This window comes from Denticeps clupeoides, chromosome 5 (assembly GCF_900700375.1).
Source record: "Denticeps clupeoides chromosome 5, fDenClu1.1, whole genome shotgun sequence".
NCBI classification, from domain to species: Eukaryota; Metazoa; Chordata; class Actinopteri; order Clupeiformes; family Denticipitidae; genus Denticeps; species Denticeps clupeoides.
Window position 1 is genome coordinate 14,932,247 of NC_041711.1, and position 14,062 is coordinate 14,946,308.

General features: G+C 44.8%; 1 protein-coding gene across 4 annotated transcripts in view; it reads left to right on the forward strand.

The window, feature by feature from the left end:
- il1rapl1b (interleukin 1 receptor accessory protein-like 1b) overlaps positions 1-14,062 on the forward strand; it is a 219,463-nt gene that overhangs the window by 92,765 nt on the left and 112,636 nt on the right. For all 4 annotated transcript variants that reach the window (XM_028979445.1, XM_028979443.1, XM_028979446.1 and 1 more), the window contains exon 3: positions 504-783. In XM_028979445.1, the coding sequence (XP_028835278.1) occupies positions 504-783 (280 nt within the window). The remainder of the gene's footprint in view (positions 1-503; positions 784-14,062) is intronic.

Consider the following 14,062-nt stretch of genomic DNA (forward strand, 5'->3'; position numbering starts at 1 on the left):
TTCACTTTATGAAAGAAAGCATAAATGTAAGCATAAATATGATTCTGAAAGTTTTTTAAAAGCATCTCAGCTGTCACTGTGATAATGAGTCGTATTGTCCCTTCCAGAGCCCAGATAGGTCACATTATTGACTGTGGTATCTCAAAAGTAATAAAAGAAAACAGAATATTATTTAAAATGTTATTGGTTTTGTTTTCACAAATGTATTTATTTAGTTAGTTTGTTTTATGTTATATGTATATGACAGATAGCCAGTGACCTGTATCTATTAGAATTGTGCATTATAGGATGTTCTTTTTAAATGGTTTGTCCTGTTTTCTTAACCGCAATGTACCTGAGGCAATAAATGATTCTATTCTGTTCACAATTAAGATGTAAGACTTCTTGAAATTGCCTTAAATCAAATAAAAAGGTGAAAACCCTTTTCACTGAATTTAAAAAAAAAATGATAGGACAAAAAATGTACAACTTCTCACCACATTCCCCCTCTGCTCTCTCTGCAGTGGATGGCTGTACAGACTGGTCGGTGGACTACTTGAAATACAAAGTGCTTCTGGGGGAACCGGTACGGATTAAATGTGCTTTATTTTACGGATATATCCGCGCAAACTACACGCACGCCCAGAGCGTCGGACTCAGCCTCATGTGGTACAAGAGTACGGGGCACGGGGACTTTGAGGAGCCCATCTCGTTCGATGGTGTGCGGATGAGCAAGGAGGAGGACTCCATCTGGTTCCGGCCAGCCGAGCTGCAGGACGTGGGACACTACTCGTGCGTGCTGAGGTAAGGCTTTTGCTGTCTCCTCTGTCCCTGGAAGTGCTTTGCTACAGAATTAGTGCAGCCAAATGGAAGGTGATCATTGCTATGTCGGGACCCTCGGGGCAGTACAGCCCCTGCTTCTCCTTGGGCACCGCTGGAATTGTAAGGGACAGGAGTTACTGGAAGAGAGGTTGTTTAACAACGCTCTTTTGACCAATCCTCTCAGCCCCTATATCATTGGATGCAATAGGCTCCAAAAACGGGCCCTCTGCCGAGCGAAAGGATCTGCTTACTTTAACATGCTAAATTAATTTTTTATGCATCCCACGGTACCAATACGGCATCAAGTGCTATTGACAAATCCATAACTCTCCAGTTGCTGAAAGGTAAAGGAGCTGCAGGGAGGGTATAGAGATTAATTCACAACAGACACAGAATAAGGGAAGATGGAGAGATAAGTAGAGTGAAGGAGTTGGGGGGAGGGGTGGGCAGATAAAGGAAGCTCTGAAGACCTCTCCATCGCCCCTATCTACCCTCTCGAATAAAGAAGGCTGAAGGCTGTGTGATTTATGACGTTTGTAGCGTTGTAAAGTTTCAGCGACTGGAGCGTTTCATTAATTTAAAGGTCGTTTGCACCCATGTGAGTGTAAGGTCACGCTGTGCATCGCTCAGGCTGCCAGGCTTCTGGCTTTTTTTTTTCTCCGCACAGGAAAATGTGCATCGCCTGTAATGGAGCATTTCATCATGCTGAGTGATTTTGTGTTTGTGTAATTAGCCATTTTGTGATTATGAACATTCATATCATCATATCATATCATAGTATTATGTAGAGAGTCATGTATTCAAAAATTTTTTTTTCATATATAACTGATCTAATGCACATTTTTTATACAAATCTCAGATTTGAGACTGCAATTAGTCACATTTATCATTAAATGGTCCCATGACCATCATTTGATCATCATAATAATATAGCTTAAAACCAATATGTCTTAGAAGGTTTGGTCACCAATGACTGTCATTGAAAGCAGAGCAGAGCAGAGTGAGAGAGTGTATGCAGCAAAAGAAAACATAAACCCAATTGGAGTTTGCCGCAAAGAGGTGGGTTAGTTGTCCCTTTTTAATATTCGCTGTAACACCACCGGTGGGAGAGGGAAGAGATAAATCGTGAGATGAGTCGAACAGGTTTGGGAGCTGCGTGCCATTTCAGCGTTGACTGAGCGCCAAACACGGGGTCAGTGCTGAATATCAGCTTTGAGAATTACTCAGTTCACGTGACAGTCTGAGCATTTCGTTCTTCAAGGATTTACAAAAATAAACAGACAAAAGAAGTGGCTGCAGGCTAGTTGTCTGTACCTTGGTGACGTGGAACTGACTAACCACCCCAGCCCTTGTGTGTGTGTGTGTGTGTGTAACAAAGTTTTTAAAGATGAGGCATGACTGACAACTCTCACACATCCTAATTCCTCATTCTAGACGATTGAATCCCCTCCTGTCATCACACGCCCAGTTGTAGGGCAGCGTCCATCTCCTCCCTTTCTCCTCCATTTTCTACACTCATGATAGTGACTGTTGCATTTGGGAACAAACACAGTCTGCATCTGCCATTTAGAAATTTACATTTACATTTACAGCATTTATCAGACGCCCTTATCCAGAGCGACTTACAATCAGTAGTTACAGGGACAGTCTCCCTGGAGCAATTTAGGGTTAAGTGTCTTGCTCAGGGACACAGTGGTGGTTAGTGGGATTCGAACCCGGGTCTTCTGGTTCATAGGTGAGTGTGTTACCCACTAGGCTACTACCACCCTATAAATCATGATGAAACTGTAGTATTTTTCTTTACTCTTGTTGCATTTAATAATCAAATAATGCAGCATATGTGTTTGGGAATGACGCCCAGGCCTATTTCAACTTAGAAATGCTCCATGGGAAGGAAACCACTTCTTGTCCCTCCTGATCCACTCGGAAAGAAGCAGCTATTCACTTGCTCTTTTGAATATATATATATATATTGTTTCACGTGAATATATATTTGAATGAATCGAGAGGAAATAAAAGCGCACACACAATGGTCACGAATACGCAGTCCAGACCAATTTGTCATGTCTATGAAGATGTGGCGCTACAGCCATTGTAAACCCAATCCTACCGACCCAGGCTGATCCGAAAGAATCCGCTGCGCCATTCACTGTGCCGCTGAACAGACTCAGCCTCTGCTTGCCTGGGAATGAGCGTGGTGGCTGGAGTCCCCGATACTCCATTCACCATCGGCTTGCCTCAGGAGCACAATCGCTCTGCAGCTGAGTTATTGTGTAATCAGGCCGAAAGTGGAGCAGGGAGATTTGATTTGGATGAGTGTGTTGCTTTTTTAGCTCGTCACAACCGTTTACTTAATTAGGGGCAACACTTACGCCGCAATAAAGGAAAGAAATAATCCTTCCCTTTTTTGAGCTATGTGCAAACCTCGGCGCAGCTCCAAGTGCCCGGCAAGAAGATGTCTGTGACGGAGTGAAAGAACGGGCTTTTTTCTCTGACGGAGTGTCTGGATGCTCCTGGAATTATTGCCCTTGCACAAACACTCAAAAGTAGCATCAGTTTGAAAAATCCCCTGACAGGCAAAATGTGTCTTTTCAATGATGCTGACAGAGAAGAAGAAGAAAAAAACTAAATGATGCATCTTACAATAAACCCTCATCTAGTTCCACACGTACGGAAACAAGCCACTCACCTATTAATCAGAAGACCAGAAAGCCCCAGGTTCAAACCCCACTTACTACCATTGCATACCTGAGCAAGACCTGTAAGTACTGATTGTACGTTGGGCGCTCACGTTTTTAGGTGGCAGTGGTGACCTAGCGGTTAAGGAATCGGCCCCGTAATCAGAAGGTTGCTGGTTCAAATCCCGTTCTGCCAAGGTGCCACTGAGGTGCCACTGAGCAAAGCACCGTCCCCACACACTGCTCCCTGGGCGCCTGTCATGGCTGCCCACTGTTCACTCAGGGTGATGGGTTAAATGCAGAAGACAAATTTCACTGTGTGCACCGTGTGCTGTGCTGCTGTGTATCACATGTGACAGTTACTACACTTTATCTTTACTTTATGTAAGTTGCTCTGGATAAGGTTGAAAATGTAAATGTTTGAGGAAGCACTCGGGTACAGATGACCCTGAATAAAATATTCTGAAAAAAATGTTACACCAATATTTTCAGGATTTAGAAATAATATAGAACATCTTGGAATGTACTTGAAGCTCCACTTTCAGATATCTGATTATGTGCAAGGAATTGGATTGTTTCAGCCAAAGTAATCCAACAGTGCACCACATTACTCACCCAAATGTTCCGATAAGCATTTTGTACAGTATTTAAACTACCTTAAAGAATCATATTCACATAGTTTTCCTGAATTTCCTGCAGACCTGAAACCACATTTCATGTCATATATAATATGTATAATGGATTAATTATGATACATGTATATGCAATTAAATATTCCATTACATACATAACAACTTATGAAGGCACAGATAGCAATAGTGAGATTTGTGCACATGGCAGCTGAAGACATTTATATGCACAAAAAAAATAAAAAAAGGTTGAATATATGGATGTCAGATGTTGACAGTAACTTCAGCTTTTCAACTCTTCTAGACACAGGAGTTTTGGACTTTTGGGCTACTTTTAGGCCAGTAAACCTTCGTGCTTGTCATTTTTCTGCCGCTTGGCCATGCAGCCCCCTCGACGGCTCAGTATGCAGGGAAACTGTATATTGTGTGTATGCATAATTGTATGGTAATAACTTATTAACCTCCTAGGTAAAGGGTGTCCTTTCCTGAATGCCTCATTAGTTTGCTTCATTATAAAAGGCAGTTTGTAGAGGAGTTCCTACTCAAGGCAGGAAAGATAATAAAAAAATAACACACAAGTTCATTTTAAAGCAGCAGCACAGCCTCCAGATACACACCATGGGTGGGAATAACAGAGTAACAGTGTTATGGAACACAATATGTTGCCCAGTATAACAATGATATCACAATAATGCTGAAAAAATGCTGATCCTGTAGTTCTCCATATACTGCAGGACCGTCATTTTCATTCTCTGAGCATCATATGAAAAAATCTTTTAAGTTGTGTTGGAAAGCAGCATGTTGATAATGTACCACTGTACTGTTGGTGTATTGTTGCTGTATTGATTTATTGTCCTGCGCCACTGTCTAATGGTAATTCCTGTATTTTTGTTTAGTTCATAAAGTTATAATGAATCACTGGCTATTTTGCCAATCACAGCATCCAGAGCCTGGGTGGGGTCAGGTTTTCCAGACAAGCTTCCTCTTGAACCCTGAGCAGCATCCATATCAAACTGCTGGGGTTTATTTTAAAAGAAAAAAGAGAAACTAGTAAAAGCTCTTGCGGCAAGATCTCAAGACCTGCGCTCTGGGCGGAGTAGAGTAAACGGTCCTGGAACGTGAGTGAAGGGGACGAGTTCATCCACCTGTCAGTCAGGAAGCAACTGCTCCATCAGCAGCCCCTTATCAATTATTCTCCACCCTCAGTTACTCACCTGAAGCCCCGGAGAGAGGCGCCCGTCACGTCTCATACGCTCACCTGACTAACGCCGCGGCCGGATGGGAGTTGGACTTCCCAACATCCTGGCAGCAGTGTTACCCCCCCCACCCCACCTACATTCTGCTCATTAATCACCCCCCAAAATAATACTGTGACGCCCATTGTAACATCCCGCACAACAGTGGCAAACCGCAGTAGTTAGGAGCAATAATGCAGTGTGTTAGCATTATCTAACCGTAAGCCATAAATCCTGCGGCCCATTCAGGTCTCGGCGCGGCAGATTGCGGGGATATTGCCGGCCGTGTTTTGTTTCAGCCCGCCGCCTTGCGCGCACAAGCAGTTGCGTGTGTTAACATATTGAATTTGGATTACGCCGTCGGCACAATGGGGAGACAAAAGAGAAAAGTTCTCGTTTTGGGGGCTGCGGGATTAGGATCTCCCAATGCAGAGCAGCGGCTTCGCGGATTTTATTCGTTTTTTTTTCTCCCCCACTCGTTTGCGTGATCAAGGCACGCGCAAAGCCATAAACCCAGACTGCGAATAAATACACACAATGTGTATGTGAGCAGCTCACCGGTGTGTGTGCGTGTGCGTGTACGGTCCGTTTAAATGCGAGGGATAAATCATCCCGACACGTGCTGCTGCGTTCCGGTGGGAGCGAGCGCACATTAACTACTGCGTAGCTCTACGGTGGATGGCAGCTGTTCACGTTGTCATGGTTGAACCTTGAGCGTCCCCTCCCTCCCTCCCTCCCTCCCTCATCTGTTTTGTTACCTGTCCGTTTCTCATTTGCATCTTGCCCCTCTCTTTTCCAAACCTGCCCACACACACGAGGGGTCAGGGGTCAGCGATGTAAACGCAGCCGTGGCTCGGTAAACGGGATGGTGGCGGGGAGCAGCCTTCAGTCAGCATGCGAGATCAGCTTTAAACCACCACGTGGCTCCCCAAGTGAAACAATCGGGAGATATTCGCTGTCGAATGAAGGTCAGCGACTGGGCGCTCGTGCCGGGGAGACGTGCCCCATGGCGGTTGAGCATCCTGAATACAGCGGGATACCTGACAGATTCCTGCTTTCTGAGAAATCACAGTCATTAACAATCCATCCTTATTTCTTTCTGTCTTTAGTTTTTTTCACACAACAAAACAATCCCAAGTTAAGCGTTCGAATTAACCCGGGAGGCCGTGTGGAGAAATGCAATCAGCGTAGTAGCCCGTTTGCAGGTTATATATGGGTTCCCTGCATGTTTGCCCATTCTTATGCTGTCACCTGCACCTTCAGGGGCCGCGCTCGGCCCCTCACAGTCCCGCCCGATTAGTATTCCGGGCTGGCAGCCACCGGTTATCTCTAAGGGACGTGACAGCAGGAATGGGCCATCCAGGCCCGTTCGTCATTCGGCCCGTACTCTAGGCCTGCGCTATTGATCCCGCTCGGCTGTCAGGACGAATGAAGGCGCAGTGACTAAAGAGGGACTTACATGTGTGATGTATGCCGCAGCACATTTACCATACCTGACAAGGCCTGCCCGGGTTAAGAAATGGATAATTAAATAGAGTACATACAGTAAGGGTAACAAATAATCACAGATGGGACGAACAATACACAGTATTTTGCATGAAGACACACCCAGTTAGAGCTGTACAAGGCCCAAGCCCGACAAGTACATATTTTTTAAATGAACTATTCACTAAACAAAAGGTGGATGTGTTGTAAGGGGTGGTAGTAGCCTAGTGGGTAAGACACTCGCCTGTGAACCAGAAGTCCCAGGTTCAAATCCCACTTACTACCATTGTGTCCCTGAGCAAGACCCTTAACCTTAAGTTGCTCCAGGGAGACTGTCCCTGTAACTACTGATTGTAAGTCGCTCTGGATAAGGGCGTCTGATAAATGCTGTAAATGTAAATGTAAAATGTACTGTTAACTACGCCTATCAGTGAACAATAAAAAGAATCTTGTTACAGTGAGAGCTCACCACATTATTGTAATGTGCCCACACACACAGCTCTTTTGCTCTTTTTTTCCACACCCCAGACTTTGCTTTCGTCACCGGTGAAACCGAAGTGTAATTGCTAGAGGCATGCGTTCGTTTCACCTCCTTAGCATCCATTTTTGCATCTTTCTTGCGCTAATTGAAACGCATCACCTGACCACTTATTGTGCAAGTCCAAGCATGGCCCAGGCCCACATGAAATGATAGAAATTAAGCCCAAACCCATCTGGTTTGGATATATATAAAACATGCATGCATATAGCACATAATGCACCTACAGTGGTGAAGTATTTTTTAAAACCAACTGACAACATAGCTACTTAATTTGCAATAAAATCAAAATAATTGGCCAATGCATTTGTATTGGAAAATTGCATGAAACAACTTGATTGGTTGGCATTTGCTCTGCACTCTATTAACTTTCAAAATGTGTAATTAGTTAATTTTTATTTGATTGACAATCTTATTAAATATGACAACTAAGATGTGCTGCAAGATTAGTGGCTGCTTTATTATCTTTGTGTGGTGTTTGGGTCTCTGGGACCAATTTCAATGTTTATCAAATGGAAAAATGTTGCAAAATATTAAAATATGTACTTTTCAGTGACATCACGTTGCATGCCCCTCCTCTAGTGGAGCTGCATAAATATGTAGACCGCACAGCAGTTAAGTATATAACATGGATGCATATGACGTGTATGATTTAGACGGAACCTGATCTCTGGTTTAATGAAATATGTAGACCGGTGGTGGAGTAAAGACCAAGTACAGGACACATTGGGGAGTAACGTGGGGAATTTAGCTGTCACTTCTATGCAAACCCATCGTGAAAGGATGCTTTGATAAAATGATGTGATGAAAGGCGTTGTTAAGTGCCCCGGAGTAATCTCTTCAAACACAAAGCGCTACGAGGCTAATCCGTAAGCAGCCTGAGACAACACACACTGCGCTGGCTTATCTCTCACTATTAACCAAAGACAGGTTGTTAGACACATGCTGCTGCTTCGTCCATATTGTCATGTCTGGCTCCTGGGTAGCGACCTTATTTGGCGTTGGACTGAGAAACAAAGAGCTCCGTTTGAATACGATGTCATTATAGGTCTATAGCAAAATCCCTGTGAAATTAAAACTATTCCCCAGTGGTAGAAACAGGAACGGAGATGACCTTTCCTGTATTCCAGCTTAGATTGTAGATGTTTTCTTTTTTTTTTTTTTTTAACTTTTTAGCCTTTAATTTAGTTTTATTTCCTATTCTTTCTATGATGTAGCACTTATTACACAATTTTTACGTGAAAAAATGGTCAGTATCTCAGTCGGCTCTCTGCTAATAGACAAAATATTTATTTTGTGCTTTATCAGCGAACAGATGAAATTTGCTGATTCGAGTAATTGTGTATGAATAATTCAACCAAATTAGGTCAAATAAGTACATTTTATTATTGTTGTTGATTTATGGTTTATTGGTACTGGGTGGTGAGGGTTTTGGTAACTGCAGGGATGGAGAACTGATGTAGATTTAAACAGATATCATCTTTCCAGAATTATTGGAGATTTTTCCTGCTCTCCTGCATCAGCTCCCTTAACTTAAGTTACTGCTGAGGAGTCCGACTGTGGCATCCGTGAACCCGCTTGGCAGCACAAGGTTCCCCACTACTTGCCACATCACTTGCCATCAGCTAGAACCTCCTCCGCCGACTACGCGGCCCACTTCGCGTTAAAGGTCAGGTTTGACTAATTTCACAAATGGAACCATCTTTACTTGAGTGTGAACTATGGGCATATGTGTGCCTTGTAAAATGTCAGATTGGGCTCAGATTCTGTACATATGAGGCACTTAGCCCCGGCGATGGTGCTGGTGGTTTCAAATCCCAGACCAAGTTCTGTTTGTTTTAAGCAATAATGCAAGATTGAAGGAAATGTTTCTGCCTCCTGTACAGCTTGCCAGTGTGTGTGTGTTTCTTTTGAGCGTGCCCACCAAGGTCCCCAAACTGGCTCTACTCAGAGTAAGGCCCAAGACAGGGCGCCAGGATCTGATAGCCGAGACGCTGACCTTCTCTCCTCATATCTGATGCGTCTTTTTATCAGGCAGACAAAATGTCAGAATCCAGTTCTTCAGCAAAATCAAATTGCCGCAGCCCTCACCCCTACCTCCATCACCACCGCCTCCAAGGCCCCCCAACACAAGACAGCCCAGTCAACTGCAATGCTGCGGCTGTCACTCAGGAGATGAAAGACACGATATGAAAAGTGAGCCAGCCTTTGAGAAAAAAATAAAATAAAATAAATTTAATCCATCCATGCAATCGAGTATGACTGTACTGCAGGCTGCTTCATCCTCTACCGTCCATCAGTGTGCATTACCATGTTCTCTTCACAAAATGCACGTGATATTTATATGTGGGTGAATGTACCCCCAGGATCCAGGTCAGGTGGCCAGCAGACGTAGGAACCAGTGCAGCGCCGGAGCTAACATCTCTAACGTTCTTTATGGCATTTGGAGAAGAACGATTTCCCGGTAACGGTCCGGAGGCTGAGAATGACAGACTACAAACCTTGTAGACGAAGTGGGGTGACATACCTTCAGATATTTTAAGAGAATGTGTGATAATGAGGATATTCGTGAGGATATAGAATAAAATACTTGCATCAGCGATTGCACTAAATGTTGCAGCCTGCTATCTGAAACCATGAGCTACAGTCATTGATGAGTAACTCTCGCATTCTGTTGTTGAATCTGTTGAATCTATTTAGCATAACTATACCTTTAAACCTTTTAACTCCTCAGCGGTTACAGCAATGGTGATTGAGTCCTTAATCAATCCACGTGAAGCTTTTAATTTAAGGTGATTACATTCCGTTTCTTCTGAATATAAAAGTGCTGGAATATGCTTCGTCTCAGTTCAAATCATTTGACCTGGTAAACAAATTGGTGTGCAGTGCAACGTTCTGCAAGAATTTTCCTCTACATAGAATTTGGACAGAGGGGTCGTTTGTGAGGGGAGGGGTCTGGCGTTTAGGTAGAGAAACAGAGAGATATGGAGTGATAGCAGGTAAACAGTGACGGGCATGGTTTTAAAAGGAGGCTAAGTGGGGGGATGTTGGACCGGCCGTTAATCAGTTGGCCTCGCGGGCTGACACATGAGTTATGGCCTGGCCTCAGGTAGTGGCCCCAGCCCTCCCGCCAAACGCCTTGACCTTCGTTTGGGTCATAAATAATGCACCGGCCGTAAACGACTGATTTAGGGTAATGCACGGCCTCTCTAGCTTGACAATACTGCTGTGGTGACTGTAGCGAGGGGGATCTTTAAAGCCCTCCCCCGGGACCCCTCCCAGCTGATTTGGCATCTACTCGGCATCTCCAGGCTGGGGCCATTGCTAACAGAGATGAAGCGATAGTGGCACTGCTGTTTGGGGATTAATTGAAAGCGACTACATTGGGGCCAAAGGTCGGCACCTTTCTCACCCTTGAGCATTGGCATTGGCAAATTCCAGACAGCACAATTTCCTGTATTATTTTTCCCGGATATAGAGTTTTCCTGGAATTGCGCTAATCTGCTTTCAGACAGATAAAAGGCGAACAGAGCTGGGATTAAAATCAAACAGGCAGTGGGCAGGTTGTGCCCTATTGATGCATGGATGTTGACAATCAGGCCCAAGTATTTCCAGCGGTCCTGAAGTGGACGTGGACGAGTTCGAAGGCCCTCCCCTCACATCGTCTTCCCATTCTGCTCTGCCACAGCCGATCTTTTTAATTAAGAGAAGAGAGAAATCCTTCAGCAGTGCTCCCCAGAGGTGCAGGATAATCTTGAGAGCAATTCACCACAATTCCTGGCCTTGTTGTTCAATTTCGCAGCCAGTAGACGGTGGGCCAGAGGACACTCTCCGTCTCGTTTTTTTCTCAAGCACAGGCTTTGTGAGACGAAAAGGGGGGAATTAGTGACTGATCCTAATGATTCAACTCAGTGAGGGTCTTGGTCCACAAGCTACCTAATTTCCATGGAGCAGCTGCTACGATCTCTGCTACGTGATAAATTCAACAATGGAATATCCACACATGCAATTAAAGTAGGAGCAGGCAAAAGGCCTGACCTACTTTTGCAGATGTTGACTCGGCTCCACCAAGCTTATCTGATGTTATCTGAATGCAGGCAGACTTCTGGATCTTCTATACATTGCTGAATAATTAGTAGTGATCAAATGATTAAGATGCACTTTTTACTTGCTTCCTTGTATGATGTCATGGCTCTACACATTAGAATTTAATAATGGAAATCGTGGCACGGATCAACCTCCTGCTATATAATAATTTTCCAACACTGAGACACAGCGCTTCTCATGGGAAAAAAAATGAGCTTTTGAAACCTCAACAAACGTAGCAGAGACTGGCAATGCTTTGCTTGCTCATAAATATGCAAGTGTCCTTTATTTAACATTGCGTTTAATGTCTAAAGCCAGACACCAGGTTCATGCTGTCCTGTGCTTGCAACAAAAAAAATAAAGAAACGGGGAGAGGCATACTGCGAAGAAGGGAAGGTGCGATGTGGAATTGCTAAATGCTCTCCCCGCTGTGCCTGGAAGGTATCTTGTACATACATATTCTGTCACAAAGGTATTTGGCAACATTTTCACATTGTCGGATGAGCCTTCCCACTCCCCGGGCGCACGGACTGTACTTAAGGCGGCCGATTCTCGCACTGAAATGCCAGTCACTGTATGCCCTGCAGCTGAGTATGCTAGCTGTCAAAGCTGCATTCCCACCCCCCTCGCAGAAATGCTACGTGGCCTGTCAGCACCGAGAACTGCCGCAGAGACAGACGTTCGCGGGATTTTATTAATATAGTGACATTATCTCACCATTACCATGCACCCCTCCCACCTGCGGTACAGCAAAGCAATGCACAAAACATCCCAGTTATCCAACATGGCCGGAACGACACAATGGGACAGAAAAATAGCTAATGAAGCGGGTCACACTGGTGAAAAGGAGATGTAGGATGTCCATCGAACAGTCATGCACAGCTGACGCTCCCCCCGCCCTCTTCCCTCCCTTCTAGAAGGCCAGTTGATCGGCCTCGGCCAGAATATTTAACAGGGAGGAGAACTCGCGGGATCTCATTTGCACAGGTGTCCATCTGGTGCAAGTTGTCTCCGATAATCTCCACATCACATCGTATTTGCATTCAGGCTTCATAAAAAAAAAAGAAGAAAAAAAAAGCAGCACGCTTAGCCTAATTAGCATGTGTTCTAGCAGCAGAGGGTTCGTAGGCCCCGCTCTGTGGGTTTGATGCTCAGCCCACTTGACTTTAACACTATCTGCAATAACAGGCTTCATGGTCTCAGGTTTAACGATCCTCCCAAAGCAAAGGACAGATGCCTCTGTCCTTAGTTAGCAGAGAACTATCGAGTGTAGCTTCATCCCATGCAGCTTCAGCCCCTGTTAGCCATATTAGCATTAGAGCGGCTGCATGCTCCGATCAAACACATTGATCACCAGACCCGGGCTTCCCTGGCCTACTCCTAACAAAGTCTTAGATGCTCAATACCGCCTTGTCTATTGATTTGCGCGGCCCATAGATTTGTGTGCGAAGGTCACTCAGCCAGGGCCAGGCCCAAACTTTCACCTGCTTGCGACTTACTCTTCGCGCTGCAAATCTAGTTGTGGAGGAGGGAGTGAGGCTTCCTGGTGGTGGAAGCGAGGGCCATGATTGAATTTCCCCCCTTGCTCAGTGGCTTGAGACATATTTTCTGCTCAGGTTCTCGCAGGCTTTGACTCGTATGACAGCCAGCGTCAAATTATTGACCAGCTTCGCTGCCAGTGTATCGGCCACGCTAATAAGATGCGACATGCAGCGAAATTGCAGTTGCAGCCTATTGATACCGCACATCTGTGGTTGGTGAGGGGCTGGGCGGGTGGCATGCCTCTGGTCTTACCTTCTCTCATCCCCTCCTCGTCGTATCCAAAGACAATGAGCATTCCGTTACCATCCTTTTTCCCCCCACGTCGGTTACCACCACTCTCACAACATCAATCCTGGCACATCATTTTCTGCTAGCTTGCACTGTATCTGCATAATGTATGAAAACAAAAGGCTCAATCAATCTTCACTGCTGTTGATTCTCTGCGCTGCCGGCCTGCATTAGCCCCCCCACCTCCATTCCAGAGTTTCCATTCCCCCATTCCCTGTTTTCCTCCTGCCTCCGCAGACAAAATCACAATGGCCAGGTTCATCTCTTCCACATCATTCTTATTTATGCTTAAATGGATGAGCAAACACAACACAACACAGCTCAGCATGCATTTGCACTGGTCCGGTGAAGTGCCACCTGGTCAAGGGAGAAGGGCTATTGTGTTTTTTTTTTATGGTGATGCTGGATGACTGTCAGTTTCCAACTGTAGCTTGCCATCACCTGGCGTGAAAGGCATATTTGATATCAGAAATGCAAGCCGAATTTAAACAGGATGTTGATTGCAGCTCTGGATGCCTGGCTGATATTATTTCCTGCTATCAGAGGCGCCTGGCTTCAGCATATCTGCGGCTATTGTGTTTTGCCTTTGTGTTGCTTTCAGCAAGATAACTGTGCAATTGGTACAAATAAATAAACAAGTGCATCCTACAGCATTTTTTAGTTTGCACTTTTCCAAATCAGTTGAGTTTGTGAGGTTAGAATTTTTTTCACATCCAAACCATGAGAATGTTCACATCACATACTGGTCAGATGTGTCATCAGAGGCATAGGGTGAGTCAT